The sequence below is a fragment of the Chamaea fasciata genome, unplaced genomic scaffold (genome assembly GCF_029207755.1).
Source record: "Chamaea fasciata isolate MVZ Bird 193981 ecotype frontalis unplaced genomic scaffold, bChaFas1.0.hap1 SCAF_1, whole genome shotgun sequence".
NCBI lineage: Eukaryota > Metazoa > Chordata > Aves > Passeriformes > Sylviidae > Chamaea > Chamaea fasciata.
Genome location: NW_027094086.1, coordinates 105,264,204 through 105,281,400, shown reverse-complemented (window position 1 = coordinate 105,281,400; position 17,197 = coordinate 105,264,204). Strand labels below are relative to the sequence as shown.

At 38.5% G+C, this 17,197-nt stretch overlaps 1 protein-coding gene across 3 annotated transcripts in view; it reads left to right on the top strand.

Annotated features, from left to right (window-relative positions):
- The window catches only part of TRANK1 (tetratricopeptide repeat and ankyrin repeat containing 1), a 57,891-nt gene extending 41,477 nt beyond the window's left edge, over positions 1-16,414 (top strand). For all 3 annotated transcript variants that reach the window (XM_066192073.1, XM_066192081.1, XM_066192064.1), the window contains exons 16-24: positions 53-193; positions 937-1,093; positions 1,950-2,038; positions 6,029-6,132; positions 7,716-7,848; positions 8,735-8,880; positions 9,901-12,977; positions 14,514-14,615; positions 15,569-16,414. In XM_066192073.1, coding sequence (XP_066048170.1) covers positions 53-193; positions 937-1,093; positions 1,950-2,038; positions 6,029-6,132; positions 7,716-7,848; positions 8,735-8,880; positions 9,901-12,977; positions 14,514-14,615; positions 15,569-15,681 — 4,062 coding nt within the window. In that variant the 3' untranslated portion in view covers positions 15,682-16,414. The remainder of the gene's footprint in view (positions 1-52; positions 194-936; positions 1,094-1,949; positions 2,039-6,028; positions 6,133-7,715; positions 7,849-8,734; positions 8,881-9,900; positions 12,978-14,513; positions 14,616-15,568) is intronic.
- The last annotated feature ends 783 nt before the right edge of the window (positions 16,415-17,197 follow it).

The following is a 17,197-nucleotide window of genomic DNA, read 5'->3' as shown; positions in this document are numbered from 1 at the left end:
AGGCAGTAGGGGTTAGTACATACAAATAAACCTTATTCTCTTGATATTTCAGGCTAGCAAAGAATGGAAGATAATTTCTTCTTACAGTCCTGATCCAGATGTGCAAGTGGGAAGCAACTTGCTAATTGAAGTGCCATTAGAGGATGCCACTGGCATGCAGGAAAGGACTCTATTTAATGTAGAAATGTACAAGGTGAGGTTTTTGTAACATTGGGAATAGGAAGGGCAAATTGGCAAATTAAATTCTTAAATCTTAAAAGCAGGGAGATTTCTTAAATCCTTTCATTCTGTTAGTTCCATGCTTATCAAGGTTGCTTTACCTTTTATAGTTGTTCACATTTGTATAATATAATATAATATAATATAATATAATATAATATAATATAATATAATATAATATAATATAATATAATATGATGTAATGTAATACTGATTTTAAAATATAAGATATTGTTTGCAAATGTAATTTGATTAGAGAACAAAACCTGTTTCATAGACTTTTGGGTATATTTACAGAACAACTGTGGTTAAAGCAAATAGCAATTCAGCTTGCCAATATTCATTAATCCTGTAGTCTGGTTTCTGGTTGGTGTCACTACCTTGAAATTAAGGAAGTTGCTTAGAATCTGGTGAGTCAGATATTTTCAGGATTTTATAGTAAATTACTAATTATGTGTGCAAGTGATTAGAAGGAAAATAACCTGTCATACCTGCAGCTGATTTGTAGTAGTAGTTGCTTGTAAGTTAGCTGGACAATGGCTTATGTAATTGAAATCCCATATCTAATGTTTAGACTGGCTTAAAACCACTTTCTTACTTGCTACACATTCTGTATAAATTCTCTGTTTTCTTACAACTACAAAGTATGTTTCTTTTTAACAATTCAGCTCATCTGGCATTTCATTTATTTAATTCAATTTTTTTGTTCTGCTTCAGATGCTGAATGGAGAACTCAAGCAATTGTATACTGCAGTTACAAGAGCCAGAGTCAATCTTTGGATCTTTGATGAAGACCGTGATAAACGGGCTCCAGCTTTTAAGTATTTCATCAAAAGAAAATTTGTTAAGGTTGTCAAAACAGATGAAAAGAAAGGTAAAGTTGTCCTAAAACTTTCTTAAAAGACTGTCAAACAGTCAAAAGCTCATGGTTTCTTGCTTTTAGTCTGTGTAATAAAGAAGGTTAAATGCCTTGGTCCTTCTAATGGTATGCATTGATAATTGCCCTTGCAAATTTTCACTTATTTCAGTGGGTCTTAATTCTTTTGTCTCTTCAGATCAGTTGTATATGTTAAAGTTTATTGCTAATTCACTAGTTTAAGTTTTCTTGCTGTCACAGGAGAAGAGTCAGTGATCCCTCAGACAGATCTGATCTTGTAATTAGTTTATTGAGTTCTAACCAGTAAATTAAGATATGTAAAATATTTATTAAGTATGGATGGGTTGGTGGTCAATACTCTACTTTTTACATAAGCTTGCTATACCTATCTTAAGTATTACACACATGCAAAAATGTCATTTACCAGCCCATTGATATCTGCTTTTGAGTAAGGGATCCCTCAGCATTGAGGGGTGACCTTAAGAGGTGTTCCTACATAAAGGGAGATCAGGTCACTGCCACTCAGCCAACTACTGTGGAGAGAGCTCAGTGGACCCTGATGGCTGCAGATATTTATGGCTTAAAGTGGTCAGTTTGTAGTCAGATTTTCTGCTGTGTTAATGAAGTTTCAGCCACTTGCCAGCCCAGTCCCCAGCGAAACTGTGGGGTTTTGTATTCTCACTGGTAGCCTCATACAACAGTATTGCCCCACTTGACTCATAGTTACCATGACTGGAGTCAGCACAAACATAGAGCTTGGAACATTGTGAGATAATTCTTAGTTTTGGTACATTGTAAGTGGTTTCTGAGGTTTATCTATTCTAACATTAAATGGTCACCTCTGCCCTTGTAGACTTAGATGACAGCATGTTTGCTAAAACTTCAACTCCAGAAGAATGGATTGCACAGGGAGACTACTATGCCAAACACCAATTCTGGGAGGTAGGAACATATGTTTATTTGAAATAAGGATTCTTGCTTATTCTGAAACCTTTTCTTTTTTCTGTATCTATGAAACCATCTGTAAACCTTCAGTTGCTCTGTAGCAGTCTGCCTTAGTTTGTGGTTTGTAGCTGTGTGTCTACTTGTAAATGACTTACAAGAAGTGAGCAAGGAGAGCCAGCCTTTTGTTTGTAGTCTTAAATTCACTGCCCAGAAATTTGCAGTCCCATGAGGGAAATTACATTTTAATGCACACAAATGAAAGACAGTTGGAAAAACAATTATTAGCATCAATCAGAATTGATTGATATGCGTGAATCTAAACCACGTTCTTGACAGTATCATTGCACGTATTGTAGAGAAATGAAAGCACTTCTTGGAAGTGTATTAATTTGGGTAGGAAAATAATGGTTTCGTTCCCTTTCTGTTTAAAGAGCATAGATATTTTACAGTTTTTTGTTTCCTAGCTTCCTAGTTAATGCAGTCTGGGTATGGAACAACAGTTAATGGGATCGAAGCAAAACTCAGCCAGGATGACAATGTCAATTAATTAATCTACAGGGAGATAAGGGATATCTCTAGATCAAATGTTCTTGTCCTTATGAGTGGTTTTAACTTCCCAGACATCAACTGAGAAAGTCATACAGTGGACAAAAACCGGTTCAGGAAATTTTTGGAGCAAGTTGAAGATAACTTCTGGGTGCAAGTACTAGGGGAGCTGACTAAGGAAAGGTGACCTCCTAAATTTGTTGTTTGTAAACAGACAGGCCTTTGTGAGTAAAGTGGGGATTCTTGTCTTGTCATGTCAGTGACCACAAAGTAACTAAGTTTCAAGTGGTTGGCTGTAGCAGAAAATGTCCTGCAAAACTTTGACCCTGCATAAGGGGAGAGCAGACTTGTGCTGTGGAAGGAGCTAATTAGTAAGGTCCCTTGGGAATTCTTGAATGATAGTCTGAAGAGTGCAGAAGCAGGAAATTCCAAAGGGTTGGAAGTCGAGTAAGTGGGGCAGAGTCTGGCTTGGCTGAACAGGCATCTTCTTCTTGAACTTAGGGGAAAAGGGAAAGTGTGTGGACATTGGAACAAGGGGAGGTGACACAGGAGGAGGACAACAGAGATGCTGTTTGTCACTGTAGGGAGAAAATTCATGTGGCCAAAGCTCAAGTAGAGTTCAAGCAATACAGCACTGTGAAGGACAACAAAAAGGTCATTTTAAAACACATTAACAGCAAAAGAAGGTTTGGATATAACATTGGTGCATTACTTGATGAGGTCATTTACCTTACAAATAGGGACATAGACAAAGCAGAGACATTTAATACCTTCTTTACCTCTGTCTTTAACATGATTTAAAATGATGATTTGCTAGAAGACTGTGACTTGGGGGATGATAAACTCCCAGCTGACTCTGCACTGGTTTGAGACTTGCTGCTGCAGCTGGATGCACATAAATTTATTGGCTTGATGGGATTCATTTCAGGTACTGAATGAGCTGGCGCATTTTATTGTAGGGTCCCTTTCCATTATTTTTCAAAGGTCTTGGGAGTCTGGAGAGGTCCCAGTCAATTGGAAGCTGGCAAATGTCCTAGTTTTCAAGAAGGATAAAAAGGAAGACCCTGGTAATTACAGGCCTTTCAGTCTCACTTTGGTTCCCAGTAAAATTATGGAGAAGGTTATTCTGGGAGTTACTGAAAATAACACTTGAGCGACTCTGCAGTCATTAGTCACAGGCAGCACGGGTTCACTACGGGAAACTCCTACTTAACCAAGTTAATTTCCTTTTATGACAAGGTCAGTCGTCTGGTTGACCAAGAGAAGCCAATAGATGTGGTATATTTTGGTTTTAGCAAATATTTTAATAGTTTCTCTCACAGTCTTTCTTTATTCTGGATGGAATGTTCAACACACAGCTAGACAAGTCCATAATACATCAGGAGAGAAACTGGTGTATAAGCCAGGCTCAAAGAGTTGTATCAAGCTGGTGGCCCATCACTGGTTGGATTCCCCAGTGCTCAATTTAAGGACTAGTGCTCTTTAATGTTTTTATAAATAATTTGGACATAGGAATGGAGTGTACATTAAATATGTTGGCCAACAATACTAAACTAGGAGGACACCAAAGTGGGAGGAGCTGTTGACTCCCTCAAGGGTAGAGGGGCCCTGCAGAGAGACCTCGACAACCTAGTGGGCTATCACCAACCCTAAGAAACTTAACAAGGGCAAGTGCCAGATTCTGCACTTAGGATGGAGTACTCCTGGTTATACATTCAAATTAGGGAATGAGGCTGGAGAGCAGCCCCAAGAAAAGGGATCTGGGAATTTGGGTTGGTGGCAGGTTGAATATGAGCCAGCAGTGTGTCCCAACAGTCAAAAAGGCAAACGGTGTCCTGGGTGCATCAAATACAGCATTGTGAGCCAGTCAAAGGAGGTGATTGTCCTGCTCTGCTCTGTGCTGGTGCAGACTTACTTGGAGTACTTTGTGCAGTTTTGGGCACCACAATATAAGAAGGCCATCAGGCTGTTAGATAGTGTGTCCAGAGGAAGGTGACCATGATGGTGAAAAGTCAAAGAATTATAGAATGGTTTGGTTTTGAAGTGACCCCCAAGAATCATCCAGTCCCAACCCCCTTGCCATTGCCACAGGCAGCTCTGAAGGACACATCTTAAGAAGAGCTGCTGAAGTCTCGTTTTGTTCAGCTCAGAAAAGAGATGACTGCGGGGTAACCTCATCACAGTCTACAATTTCCTCAAGGGGAGGTCTTGATCTCCTCTCTCTGGTTAGCAGTGATAGGATATGGGGAAATTGAATGAAGTTGGATCAGAAGAAGATCAGATTGGATGTAGAAAAGGGCTGTTCACAGAGAAGGTGGCCTGCCACAGGCACCCCTGGAAAGTGGTCATGGCATTAAGCCATGAGTTCAGAGTTCAGGAAGCATCTGGATAACATTCTTAGTTGTGTGGGTTTGTTTTAGGTAGTCCTGCAGGGAGCAGTAAGTTGTCCTCTCTTATCCTAATAAGTCCCTTTCAATTTGACATGTTCTGTGATTCTATGAAATAAAACTTTAGATACTGATCTTTTTTGATCATGGTAGAGGGAAAGCTTCTGTGTTCTGCAGGTAACAACATAAAATTCTTTGAAAGGAAAATAAATGTTTATAACAAGGCCAAACCCCAAAATAATCAGCTGCCACTCTATAGATAGTCTTTGTCTCCCCTTGAAAATAAAAGGCAGTTTTCTAAATGGACAGAAAAGAGTTTAGATAAAAAACCCACGCAGCTAAAAAAATCATCTTGAAATCTGAAATGTATTATGTATATTATCTGCAAATCTGTTTTCTTTGTAACCCTGGTCTTTGCTAATCAATGCTACCTTAAGATTACATTATCTGGCAATTTTGGCAGTTCTAAGAGTGGCTTGCAGTGTGCAATTTCCAAACAGAAGCAACACTATGTTAATGGATAGAATAAGGAAATCATGGTGTTGCAGAATAAGCGGGGTCATAATGAAGCAAACCTTGCTAGGAGCATGGTAACTCCTGATGTTTCTGTTTAGTTTTCACAGAAAGAGCCCAGTATGATAAAAGCATTGAGTAAATGTTCCTGGTTTTTCTATTTCACTTTGTACACCTTGGTCTTTCTCACTTTTAGTAATACGTTGTGGATGCCTGGTCACTTACCAGTTAATGGTTTAGGCTATCATTCAAATTGCATATGCCATTTGTTCTATCAGCTTACCAGGAATTCTACTTCTACTACTACTATGTACAATATTGTAATTAATATTCTGATTTTGGTAGTCACACATGGACTGACTTTAAAGCTTTTCTTTTTGTCCTAAAAATATACCACAATGTTTTACCTTTTCCTTTTTCAAGGCACCCTGCCAGTCTTTCTGCTTTGCATTCCAGTGCCTGTAAAATTAAGTATTGCTTTTATGTGATAAGCCATGGGCTGGATGCACATCTGTGAATGCTGTGTGTGATTTCACCCCAGGTGGCTGCCAAATGTTACCAAAAGGGAGGAGCAGCTGAGAAGTCAAAGCTGGCCCTGACACACGACGCTGTTCTCAAAGTGCACACGAAGAAAAGCAGCCCAAGGTAGATGTTAGTGCAGCTGAGCAAGTGTCACTCTGCAGTGCCAGACCCCTTATGGGTGTGGAGGGTGAGATTCACACCACAGCTGTGGGGCTGGACCAGAGACACCGGAGAACAGTGCAGGACGGGTGTCTTTATGTGTTTGTGGTTGTCAAAAGAGATGTAAGGAATTGGAAGGTCTAGCACTATAGGATCCTGGGCACTGCTCCCCCTGGGGAGTAGTGGAAGGGCTGTCCAGATGAAATTGGCCCATGTAATGGATTACTGGTTGTGTGAGAGAAAAACAACAGGGTTTGCATTACGTCAAGAGGCTTTAAATCCTTAGATACAGATTGGAGAACATATGTCATCAGCAGTGCTCAACTTCGGTTAATCCTGCTGCATATTCACTCAACAAAGGAGAAGGAATGGTGGTGTGCGTTGGGGAAGAAAAGCTGTTTGCCAAAAGTGAGCTTTGGAGTAAAATTAGTGTTACAGTCAATTTAAACCAAACAAGCAGAACCAGATCTGAACCAAAGGACAGTTTTAAAGGAACAGATTTTGAGATGAATCATTTAGTTCATGACTTCAGCTGAGTAAAAAAGCTCAAGAGTTTGACAGGGGAGAGAGTTTGCAGTTTCCTGAAGAGGCTTGGAAGCTCTTTGGGACTCATCTCAATTAAGACAAGAAAAAACTCAATGCAGAAAGATCTAGAGCTAAGTGAATCAGTTCCTGTTCATGCTGGGGAGGCCAGAAGTTAGCAATGATAGCAGAATGGGAAAGGAATGACTAGGCCAGAGGAAGCTGGCATACAAGGGAGAAGAGGGAAGACCTGAAGAAATGCTATTACTGAATTTAGTTGAGATTTTATCTTTTTTAATTACCTGCTTTACATTAGTAGCTCTGGTTAGAAGTATAAGGATAAAGTTTCATGATTATAGAGAGATTGTTGATGGGACTGATAAAACTTTGTCTTAGTTCACTGTTTGTTGACTGCATAAAATTTGAGGACCAGGAATTTGGTGTATTAGGATATTTTAAGTTGACAGAACGTATGTAATAATGAAGCTGCCAAAGCTGAAATTTTTTTTAATAGAAGTATTAATGCTGGTGTAAAAAGCTTAAATAAGATTTGTGTGTTCTATATGAAATGTTCTGTACAGTTCTGATTCTCAAGGCTTGAGAATTGTGAATTCAATCTAGATTATGCTGCAGTGATACCATGAAGGCTGGGATTGTTCAGCCATACAAAACAAAGGCTGAGAACACATTTGCTTGTGTCAATAATGACATTGGCGCTAAACAGCAGAAAAGAGAGAACAGGCTAAGAAAAGAGAAGCAGTACAAAATCACAGTACTATACAGTAGTTAAAAAAAAAAAAAAAACTTTTAAAGAATCTTTCGACTGCCAGAGCTATCATATTTTGGAACAGACTTTTGGCCAGAGCAGTGTCAGCCCAAAATATAATTAATTGTAAGATCATAACTTATCGGGTAATGTATAAAGAATAATGTGTGATGTCAGTGTTGGTTGGACTCAGTGACAGCTCACATGATCCTAAACTTAATTTGGATGTTAGTGGTAATTTTCTCTTTACTTTCCACAGGGAAAAACAGATGGAATATATGACATTGGCTAAAACTTACTTGGAATGTGGAGAACCAAAACTATCACTAAAATGTCTGATTCAATCCAAGGAGTTCCATCTTTGTGCAGAATTGTGTAAAAAATTAGGAAAGGTATTAAATACTCACCTTAGCACTTTCCTTTTCCTACAGCTTTTTTTTCCTCTCATATTATTCAAAAAGTAGTAGTATCTTTTTGTGTCATGTTAATAGCTAAACTTTTGAACAGCCCAGCTTAAAGAGCTAAGCAAGCTCTTTAAGCTGGGCTGTTCAAAAGGAATATTTTATCTGAGAAAAGGCAGAAGAGGAATGAAGTGGAGAATGATGCAATTATGCAGGCTGGCTTTATTTCTTTGGCTTTCCTCAAATGTCATTATCAATAATTTACAGTCAAAAATTAGTGAATGACTGATGTCATGAAACTTAAGCTGTTGCTTCATTTAGTACTCTGATGATACTGAAATCTAATTGGTAACAGCCATCTAAATGGAACCTTAAAACTTGGAAGGGTTAAAATAGTGTGCTAACAATATGTAATATTTTTATTTTCAGTGTATTTCCACTAAAAGAATGTAAAGTGATTGTTCCCAAATATTTGAAGTTTAGGCTACAACATTAAGGTTTTCATTCTGCACCCATAACTGTTTTAATTTAGTAGTATTCATTCTGAGAAATCTGTAAATCAGCAGAAGCATGTGCAGTGTTTTCTAAAAACAGGCAGAGCTGGACGGATAAAATTGTTTTGAAAATCCTATATAATATCTTTCATTTTATACTCTAGTTTTTCAGACACAAATATTTTGAAGTTGGTTTAAACAATCTCTTCAGTTTTAGTGATGGTTGCTTTAATATCTATTTAATTTTATTCAGATACTTTAATTACATTTTATTAAAGTGTACTTCTTTTTGAGACACATGATAGAATTACATGATTTATTCCATTCATGTAGTTTTGACTGTTTACAGCACTTCAGTTTCATTATTGACTTCTGCATTGCAGATGAGAGATGCTGCAGTTTACTATCAGAAAAGTCAGTGCTACAAAGAAGCATCTGAATGTTATGAACTAATTGAGGAGTTTGATCTGGCCATTAAAATGTATTGTCAGGAAGAACTCTATGAAGAAGCAGCAAAGGCAGTTGAAAGGTATGTCTCGCAAGATGGTATTGGAATATCATTCTCTTTTGCATTTCCAAATTCCATATAATGCAGCTGGTTCACTGAAAAATTTTCAGAAGGGTTTTGTCTACAGACTTTGTTTTACATAAATCCTTTGTGATGTGCCTTTAATAATGGTAACTGCCTTTTTGAATGATTAAAGCTTCTTTAATATGAAGAGATTGTTCGATCAAAAAGTTCAAGCATTAAAGTCACTTTATCAACAAAGAAGTATTTAAATCATCTCCTCCAAAACATTCATGGAAATTTATCCGCATAGACACAAAAAATCTGCACTGCCATGTTTATCATGAGAAAGATGATAAGGAAAAGCTAATGATAATTTACTCATCCCACAGGAAAAACTTACTCATTCTCAACATGCAGGAGAGAATATTTCACAAAACTGGCTTAGGGGATACCTCAATAATTTTACATCATCCATTAATAATTAATTACTGAATACTCTAAAGTGCATGTTATGAAAGATGCAACCAGGCATTTTGCTCAGACACTTAGTAAGCTACAAAGCATATGCAGATACTTACAGCAGGCTTGAAAGAATTCTCTCTACACTGACAAGTTTGTGTAAATTTTACAGAATACTGAATATATTGACCCATGGAGAATTCACTGACATTCACATTTTTTTGTAAATAGACTATTAACACTGATAAAATGTGTTAAAGTTATTTGTACATTGATTTGACAGTGTGGAGAATGCTTCATTAATGCTGTAAACCTTGTGATCTTGTTTGTACCAAAAGTTTTAATAATCTTGATTTTGACAGCCTCATGTTGTAATTAGTTTCTTTCTGTAGATCTTTTAAGGTGATGTGATCCTCTTTTCACCTGACAGGCATGTCACATGAAACAGTTGGCCTTTTTGAAGGAAGGGCTTCTAGGGGAAACTGTTTGTTTAATGTTTGGGGGGTTTTTTTAATTGCAGTGCTTTTTTTGTCTAGATTTCTTGTCTGTGGCAGTAAATTGATGTATCTATTATTTCAGATATGAAGATATGTTGAATGCTAAAGGACAAATTGCATGCAAACTCTCCTGTACAGCAAATCAGTTGTATTTGGAAGCAGCTGCAAAGTACCTGAGTATGAACAGGACTGAAGAAATGATGCAAGTCCTGTCAAAACTTGATATAGAGGATCAGCTTGAGTTTCTGAAGTCTCGTGGATGTTTGCACCAAACAGCAGAGTTACTGAAAAGGAAGGATCGCCGGGAGGAGGCTGCAAAGTTAATGAAACAACACGGGTTTGCCCTGGAAGCAGCCAACCTCACAGCTGTAAAAGAGTTTCGCGCATCGTGTTTGCTTGCTGAAGCACGTGCCAGGCTGAGTCGCGGTTCAGAATTACATCTGGGGAGCGTGGAGATCATCCTAAGAGAAGCCCTTGAGATTTGTGAACAAACTGGGCAGAAGTCTGGCGTTGCTGAGGCTGTGTTTTTGCAGGGAGCTCTGAAAGGAGACTTCGTGAAGCTGAGCAATGCGTACTGTCAGTTCCTATCTCTGAATCACTCTGCTGGTGCAGTTGAAGCTCTCTTTGCGTTATGTCACTGCAACACTCCTAGCCAGAACATCCTCCTCATGGCAACACGTGGCTTGATGGCTCTCCTGAGTCTTGTTAGTGGTCTGAAGAAAGCAGCCACCAATGCAGAGAAAGATATGGTGAAGTTATGCTTTGCTTATTTTGGGATTGTCCCAACAGGTGACAGTTGCCAGGTGTCTCAAAATGAAGCTGAACCCATTATCAAGTTTTTGTTAGACAAGCCAAGTCTAAAAGAGAGGAAGGCAAAAGGTGATTTCTCAGTAAGCACAGAGAAAGTAAAATCAGCTCTGAAGCAGCACTTGTTAAGCAGGTTGTGCTTTATCACCCGTGAGTTACTGAGCAAGAAGTACCCCGATATTTGTATGAAGTTCATTGCTGGATTGAGCTGTGAAGATAAAACCTGTGAGGGTTACCACAGGCCCTTGTTGCGTCATGAAGCAAAGACAGTATTTCAGTGTAAAATGCATCTGGTAGCAATAAATGGACTGTTGTTGGAAGCCACGTGCACTTTCCCTAAAGAGCTACTGAATCAGTGCAAAAGCTTTGAGGACATTTTGACTTCTGACAAATATGCGTCATGTAAAGCCCTCCTAGGAATGTTTTTTCCGAATCATTTTCATTTGAGAATACTGTCAGAGAACCCAAAGGCATGCAAAGAAATACTGCAATTCAGTAGTGTTATTTCCAAACCTTGTAGAGAGATGTTGAAGAAGTACATCACATTTAAGTTTAATAATGAAGACATTGCAGCCAGAAGAGAATCAACTGACTTGTGGCTATGTGCCATGAAGATCCTTATCTTATCTTCAGGATATCCTGAAGAATTTGAGAAACTTCTTTTTAAAGAAGAGGATAATTATAACAAAGAGCTAATGTTTGCTTTGGCAAAGGCAAAAAGTTTGCCAAAGAATGCAGGCCAGGGAGAAAAGACCAAAGGAATAGAGGGCAGACATGGTATGTTGCTACCTGACAAAAATGCTGAAAATGCAGGAAGAACACACTTGTGCTTCATTCGACTTCTTGAAAATTCACTTGAGCAGTTCTATGTTCATAAGAACCCGGAAAACTGTAAAAGATTTTTTTTCCGTTTCATGAATGTCCTGATCAAGAAATGCACAAGATACCTGATTCCAAGCATAGGAAATACGGTGATGCTGCTGGAATTTCAGTATATTCTGTGTTGTGCTGTCCTGATGCGTCTCTCCAAGAACATTACTCTCTGCCTTCCAAAGAGCTACATTGCTCTCCTTCATTACTGGGAGTTTTTGTTCAGACGCAAGGACCATTACAAAGAACTTAAAGACACATTTTCTATTATACAGGAGTATAGACCAAAGGACACAAATGTAGCTATATACTATTTCAGATCTCATCTCTGTTACCTAGCAGAAGTCTTGTGTGGTGCTTATGGAAGGTTCAATGTCCTCCTGGATGCATTCGAGGATCCTGATTGCATAACTTCAGGGGAGGCTGAGCGGACAGCAGTGCTGTGCTTAGTGATGTTGCTGAACGCTGACCAGGTGCAGAGTTCTAAAGACAAATCCCTCTTACGCCGCCTCTTCCCTGAAATCAAGGAGATGCTGGAATCAATGAGAAGAGACACTCCCTCTAAAGTACCTGGAAGATTGCTGAGGGTCGTGGAACGAGTGGGTAATGCTACACATGTAAGAGAAGTTGCTGCAGGCCTGCAGGAGCTGCTGACAGAGCGAGATGAAGAGCACTTGGTTGACTGCCACTGGAAGTGGGACACTGCCTACACTCAGGGGCATCCACCCATACGGGGCATCCAGTATGAACGTGTAAACCTTGACAGATTTATAACCTCTTTGGATGAAATGGAATATGACTATGAGCTGAAAGAGGAATTTGAAGAGGTTCATTGCTTAGAGGACCAGAAGGATCCCCTGGAAGTCATTGCACTCAGCAAGCAACAGAAGCAAGAGCAGAAAGCATCTGCTCAACGCCAGCTGTGTCGTGTGTTCCATTTCATTTCCCTGTATGTGAAGTGGAAAAGGAAGGCCCACTCCAGAGCTCATCCTGTTGCAATGAAAGAAGAGGAATTTTTGTCAGAGGTATTCAAAAGAGCAGATATTGACCAGACCCAGTGTGACCTCTGTGGAGTCAGATTCATCCAAAGCTCTGAGAACTACTTCAGCCGGTCAGAAAGCATGGAGGCAGACACTTCTGAACCTCTGACACCAACAGAGAACAGTGAGGAAGAAAAGCTGCATGCAGAAGGAAATGCAATTTCTGTGGCCAGCGAGGCCTATATGGAGCACAGAAACACAGAAGAACACACACATAACCATGCTGCCTACAGACACTATGCTGAGTTTTTCAGAAGAAAGATAGATCCAATAATACATGATGGACTGGAAGTAGTGGAGGCCATTACAGGAAGGGATTACACCCGAGACCATTTAGCATATAAAGAAGGTTCCAACTTACGCCAGAGGAAAATCAGAGAGAATATTAAAAAAATTTCAGATGTGGTAGAGGAAATCTATGAGAAAAAAGCCTGGGCTAAAGGTAGGGCCTTTTTGGTTTTCTTTAAAAAATTAATATGTCATTTTTTGGCCAAACCACTAGACCTAGCAAAACTCTATTTGTAAATCTTAATGTGATACCAAGAGAAAGGTATTTCAGGTAGCTGAGGAAAGGAAGAACTGATAGAGCTGGAAATACTGAAAATATATTCTGAACTCTTCCATCTTAATGAATTACATAGTAGAAGTAAGGTGAACAGTAGTGAATTTTTATAGATAGTAAAGTGAATTTTAACTGCATGGTCAGATGTACTGTGTTATTTGAACTTTCACAGTTTAACAGCAACTTTGCAGTTTTACTGATAGGTCATCTTTACTATTTTTTCTATTGTTTCTACTGTTTCCTAGTTACTTCTGCTAGCCATAGTAATTTGGATATGCAGGGGTAGCCTGGTAGGAGTATTTGGGGTCTTTGACTAAGGATATCTCTGATTATTCTGACCTTGAACTTGTAATTTTGCTAGGGCTGAACAAAAGTGGATACTTAACCACAAATCTGTGGTGTGTCAGGTACTCAAAGGCAACACTGGTAAAGTTTAGTAAATTATGGTGCTTGAGATACATATTTTGATATTAGTTTTTTTTCTGCCTTATATGCTTCTAGTATTATTCTATGCTGATTTTTGCAAGCAAAATTTAATTAGTGAATGAGTGGCCTGGAAGTAAAATTGTTTGGTATACTTGCTTTGGGAAAGTGACAACTTAAATCTTAATGTTACTGGCTTCAGTCGTAGAAATCCACAAATCCTGTCAGGTTGTCATTTTGCCTTTGATGTCTGACAGTAGTGAAAAGCTGTAGTATTTGATACGTTCATCAGCTCTGATCAGTGAAATATGTTAAATTTGTAACTGAATGTCAGGTTGTGCTCTTCACATGTGAGCTTTATCTTTACTCCTAGTGGAAAGGTTTACATATGGATGAGGTCCAATAAGTTTAGCGTACTGTTTACTTGGCTTCCTGCTCAGTGAACCATGATAGTGATGAATAAGATGGATATAGTAGGCTTAATTAGTAATAGTAGATTTCATTATGACAATTGCTTCATGAATCTTACCTTGCTCTTCTACTCTGTGAAAATATATAGAGAGAAATTCTTTGTCTCTGAGATTACTTATCCTTCTCTTTATAACAGGTATTTTTCAGGTTCTTGATGGTGCAGTTCAGCAAAGTCTGCAGCATTTTAGGTCTATGTTTTACTTTGATTTCTATAATTTCAGAGAGACAATGAGAGTCAGGAACTTTATAACCCAAAAATGAAGTAGAATGTTTTCAGGATTCAGATGTAACTCAAAAAGGGCAGCACAAGGATGTAGAACTTCTGCTCTGATAATGCTAGTAATGTTGATTAGAATGGGGAGTAATGCATACATTATGAGATCACTGGTGACTATGACTTCTGGGTTTGCAGCATCGTCATCCTACATGGCTCTGTGTAACTTCATTTTGTGCTTGGCTTTGAGCTGCTGTCCATTTCTCAGCTAAGTGTTCTCACAGAATGTTAACTGTGCTCCATTTCAGCTGAAGAAATAATAATCACACATGCCAACAAATTGGTTGACACCATTGATGATGCTCACAAGTGGCTGAAGCAAATGGACTCTCACAGGAAAACAGAAGAAGGTATGTTTTAAAATTGCACATCTTTCTGTGCCCACTGTTGTTCAGTAGTGGTCTCTAAGCATCTCTTCAGTCTCCCACTCAGCAGCATTGTGGATATTCACTGACCTTTGAGAGGCACTCCCACACAGGGGCGCTCTGGAAAACATGAGATAACCAGGCTTTCCTCAGTGGCTCTTCAAAACAGAGCAGCTAGTTGCGGGGTGGCCAGAGTGGAGCAAGCCTTCCCTCTGGCCCCCTGTGGATCCCAGCCTGATAAAGGATGTTTGTGTTTGTTTATTTTCACTTCCATTTCCCTTGGTTTCATATAAAAAGTAGCATGCCTTGATGCAGTCTATTGCATCACGGATCTCTGAAGGCAAGTTTAAGGCTTTATTGTGCCTCCCTGAATGTTCATGTTTAAACATATATTTAGGTGGTGGGAGTGCAACAGTTGCAGAAATAGACAGCAGTGAAGTGATTAGACTTACAAAATGGACTATATGTAAAGCATTAAAGTAGCTCCATTTTAGAAAAATGGGTTGTGCTAAAGCCTTGCGTTGCCTCTTCCTGTGCCAGCAGATACAGCTAATAGCAGTGGGGGTGCTCTTGTAGTCTCAAAAGCGACCTTATAGTCTGTCTTGGAAATCAGCAAGGAAATGTAGCGTCTGCTGAAACTGAATCTTGGGAGAAAAATGAGACAGGCTTCTTAGAAAAGTCAAAGGAAAGAGCAACAGAAACAGATTTTCAGTGTGAAAATTAATTACTAGTGCAGCAAATGGCTTAGCAGTTGCTGCTTTGTTGCAGAGCTCTTATGCACATTATCATATTAAGCTAAATACTTCTTAAACATGATTATGCACCTATGAAGGTACATTGCTGACATGTAAAATAGCAATGACATAGCTTGTCATGCTGTTAAGAGGAAAAGGTGTTGGGGTTTTCCATTCTGCATTAATTCATTGTTTTTAATATAGGCTTGGTGCACGATAAAGACTTGGAAAATGAAGTAGAAGATGAAATTATGGCTTTTGAAGAACTTGTCCATAAAAAGCTCTCAAGAAAAAAAGGAAGACATGGGAAACTATAATTTGAAAAAAATATTCCAGATGGCTATTTTATCCTCTTAACAATCTAAGTTTAGAAGGAATTTTTTTTTCAAATAGAGGGATGGGGTCAGAAATCAGAAGAGTCTGAAGAAAAAGAGCAACTTATGCTGTGTTTTATTTTTTTAATTGCTTATATAGTGCCAGAATAATTGCCTATGTTATGATAATGTAGTTGTTAAAACCGATGACTGGACCAATTCCCTTTCAAACCTATATAGCTTAAAAGTAACAAAAGCCAAAGAAACAAGCAAGTAGAAAAAATATTAATGTTCTGACTTATCTCAGGGGTATTTTTCCACTCAGTCTTTTTTTTTTCTTCTTCCTTTTAAACTTGCATCATTATTCTTCTGAGCTGGAACCCTCAGAAAAACAGATTGATAATTTCTCTGATTTTAAGAGTCTTGGTATGTTTAGAACTTTTTGAGTCTTCAGGTGAGATATTTACAGTATCCCTTTTCTATTTTTATAGACAAAAAAATCTCTAAACACATTCATATTTCTTACAGTGTATATTCTTCTGATTAGATAGGTATGAAAGTTAGGGATTGTATTTTATTTGATAAAGTTTTGATATAAACTTCTACCTGTACCTACTGAAAAAATGGATAATCTTAATTTTAAAGAATGTTACACATTTTAAGTGCTCTGTAAGGTTTAATTGATACATTTTTGTAATGTGTAATGTTTTTATAAAACCTGTAGATTTTTTAAAAATCACTTGGTCTTGTCTTATTTTTTGAATGCTTTCTGAAAGCCCTATGTGACTGCATGAGTGAGATTTGTAAATTGGGTCCAGAGTATCTGCTTGTTCTGATGGGATCTCAATGTGTCCAGCATACTTTAGTGTCCTGGTTTTGGTCAGCATAGAGTTAATTTTCTTCTTAGTGGGTGGTATAGTGCTGTGTATTTGAATTCAGGATGGGAATAATGTTGACACTGATGTTTTGGTTGTTGCTGAGCAGTGCTTATGGTAGGTCAAGGACTTTTTGTTTTCCTGTGCTCTGCTAGAGGGCAGGTGCACAAGAAGCTGAGAGGGAGCATGGCCAGGACAGCTGACCCCAGCTGGCCAAAGGGACATTCAGTAGCATAAAACATCTTCTCAGCACATTAACTGGGAGGGAGAGGAGGGGCAGGAGGGGGCAATCACTGCTGGGGAGGGGCTGAGGATCAGTCAGGATTGAGCAGTTGTGTTGTGCATCACTGTTTTTCTTGGGTTTTATTCCACCCTCTCCTGTTTCATCTCCTTTTTCATTAAAATTATTATTATTATTGTCATTATTACTGCATTATAACTTAATTTCAGTTATTGTACTGTTCTTAACTCACAGGTTTTACCCTTTCTTCTGATTCTCCTCCCTATCCCACAGGGAAGGTTGGAGGGTGAGTGAGCAGCTGTGTGGTAATTAGTTGCTTGCTGGGGTTAAACCACAACATGTAGTCTCCTTTAGTAACCTTTTTAATTTGTGTGTTAAACATAATTAGAGTATTATCCAGTTG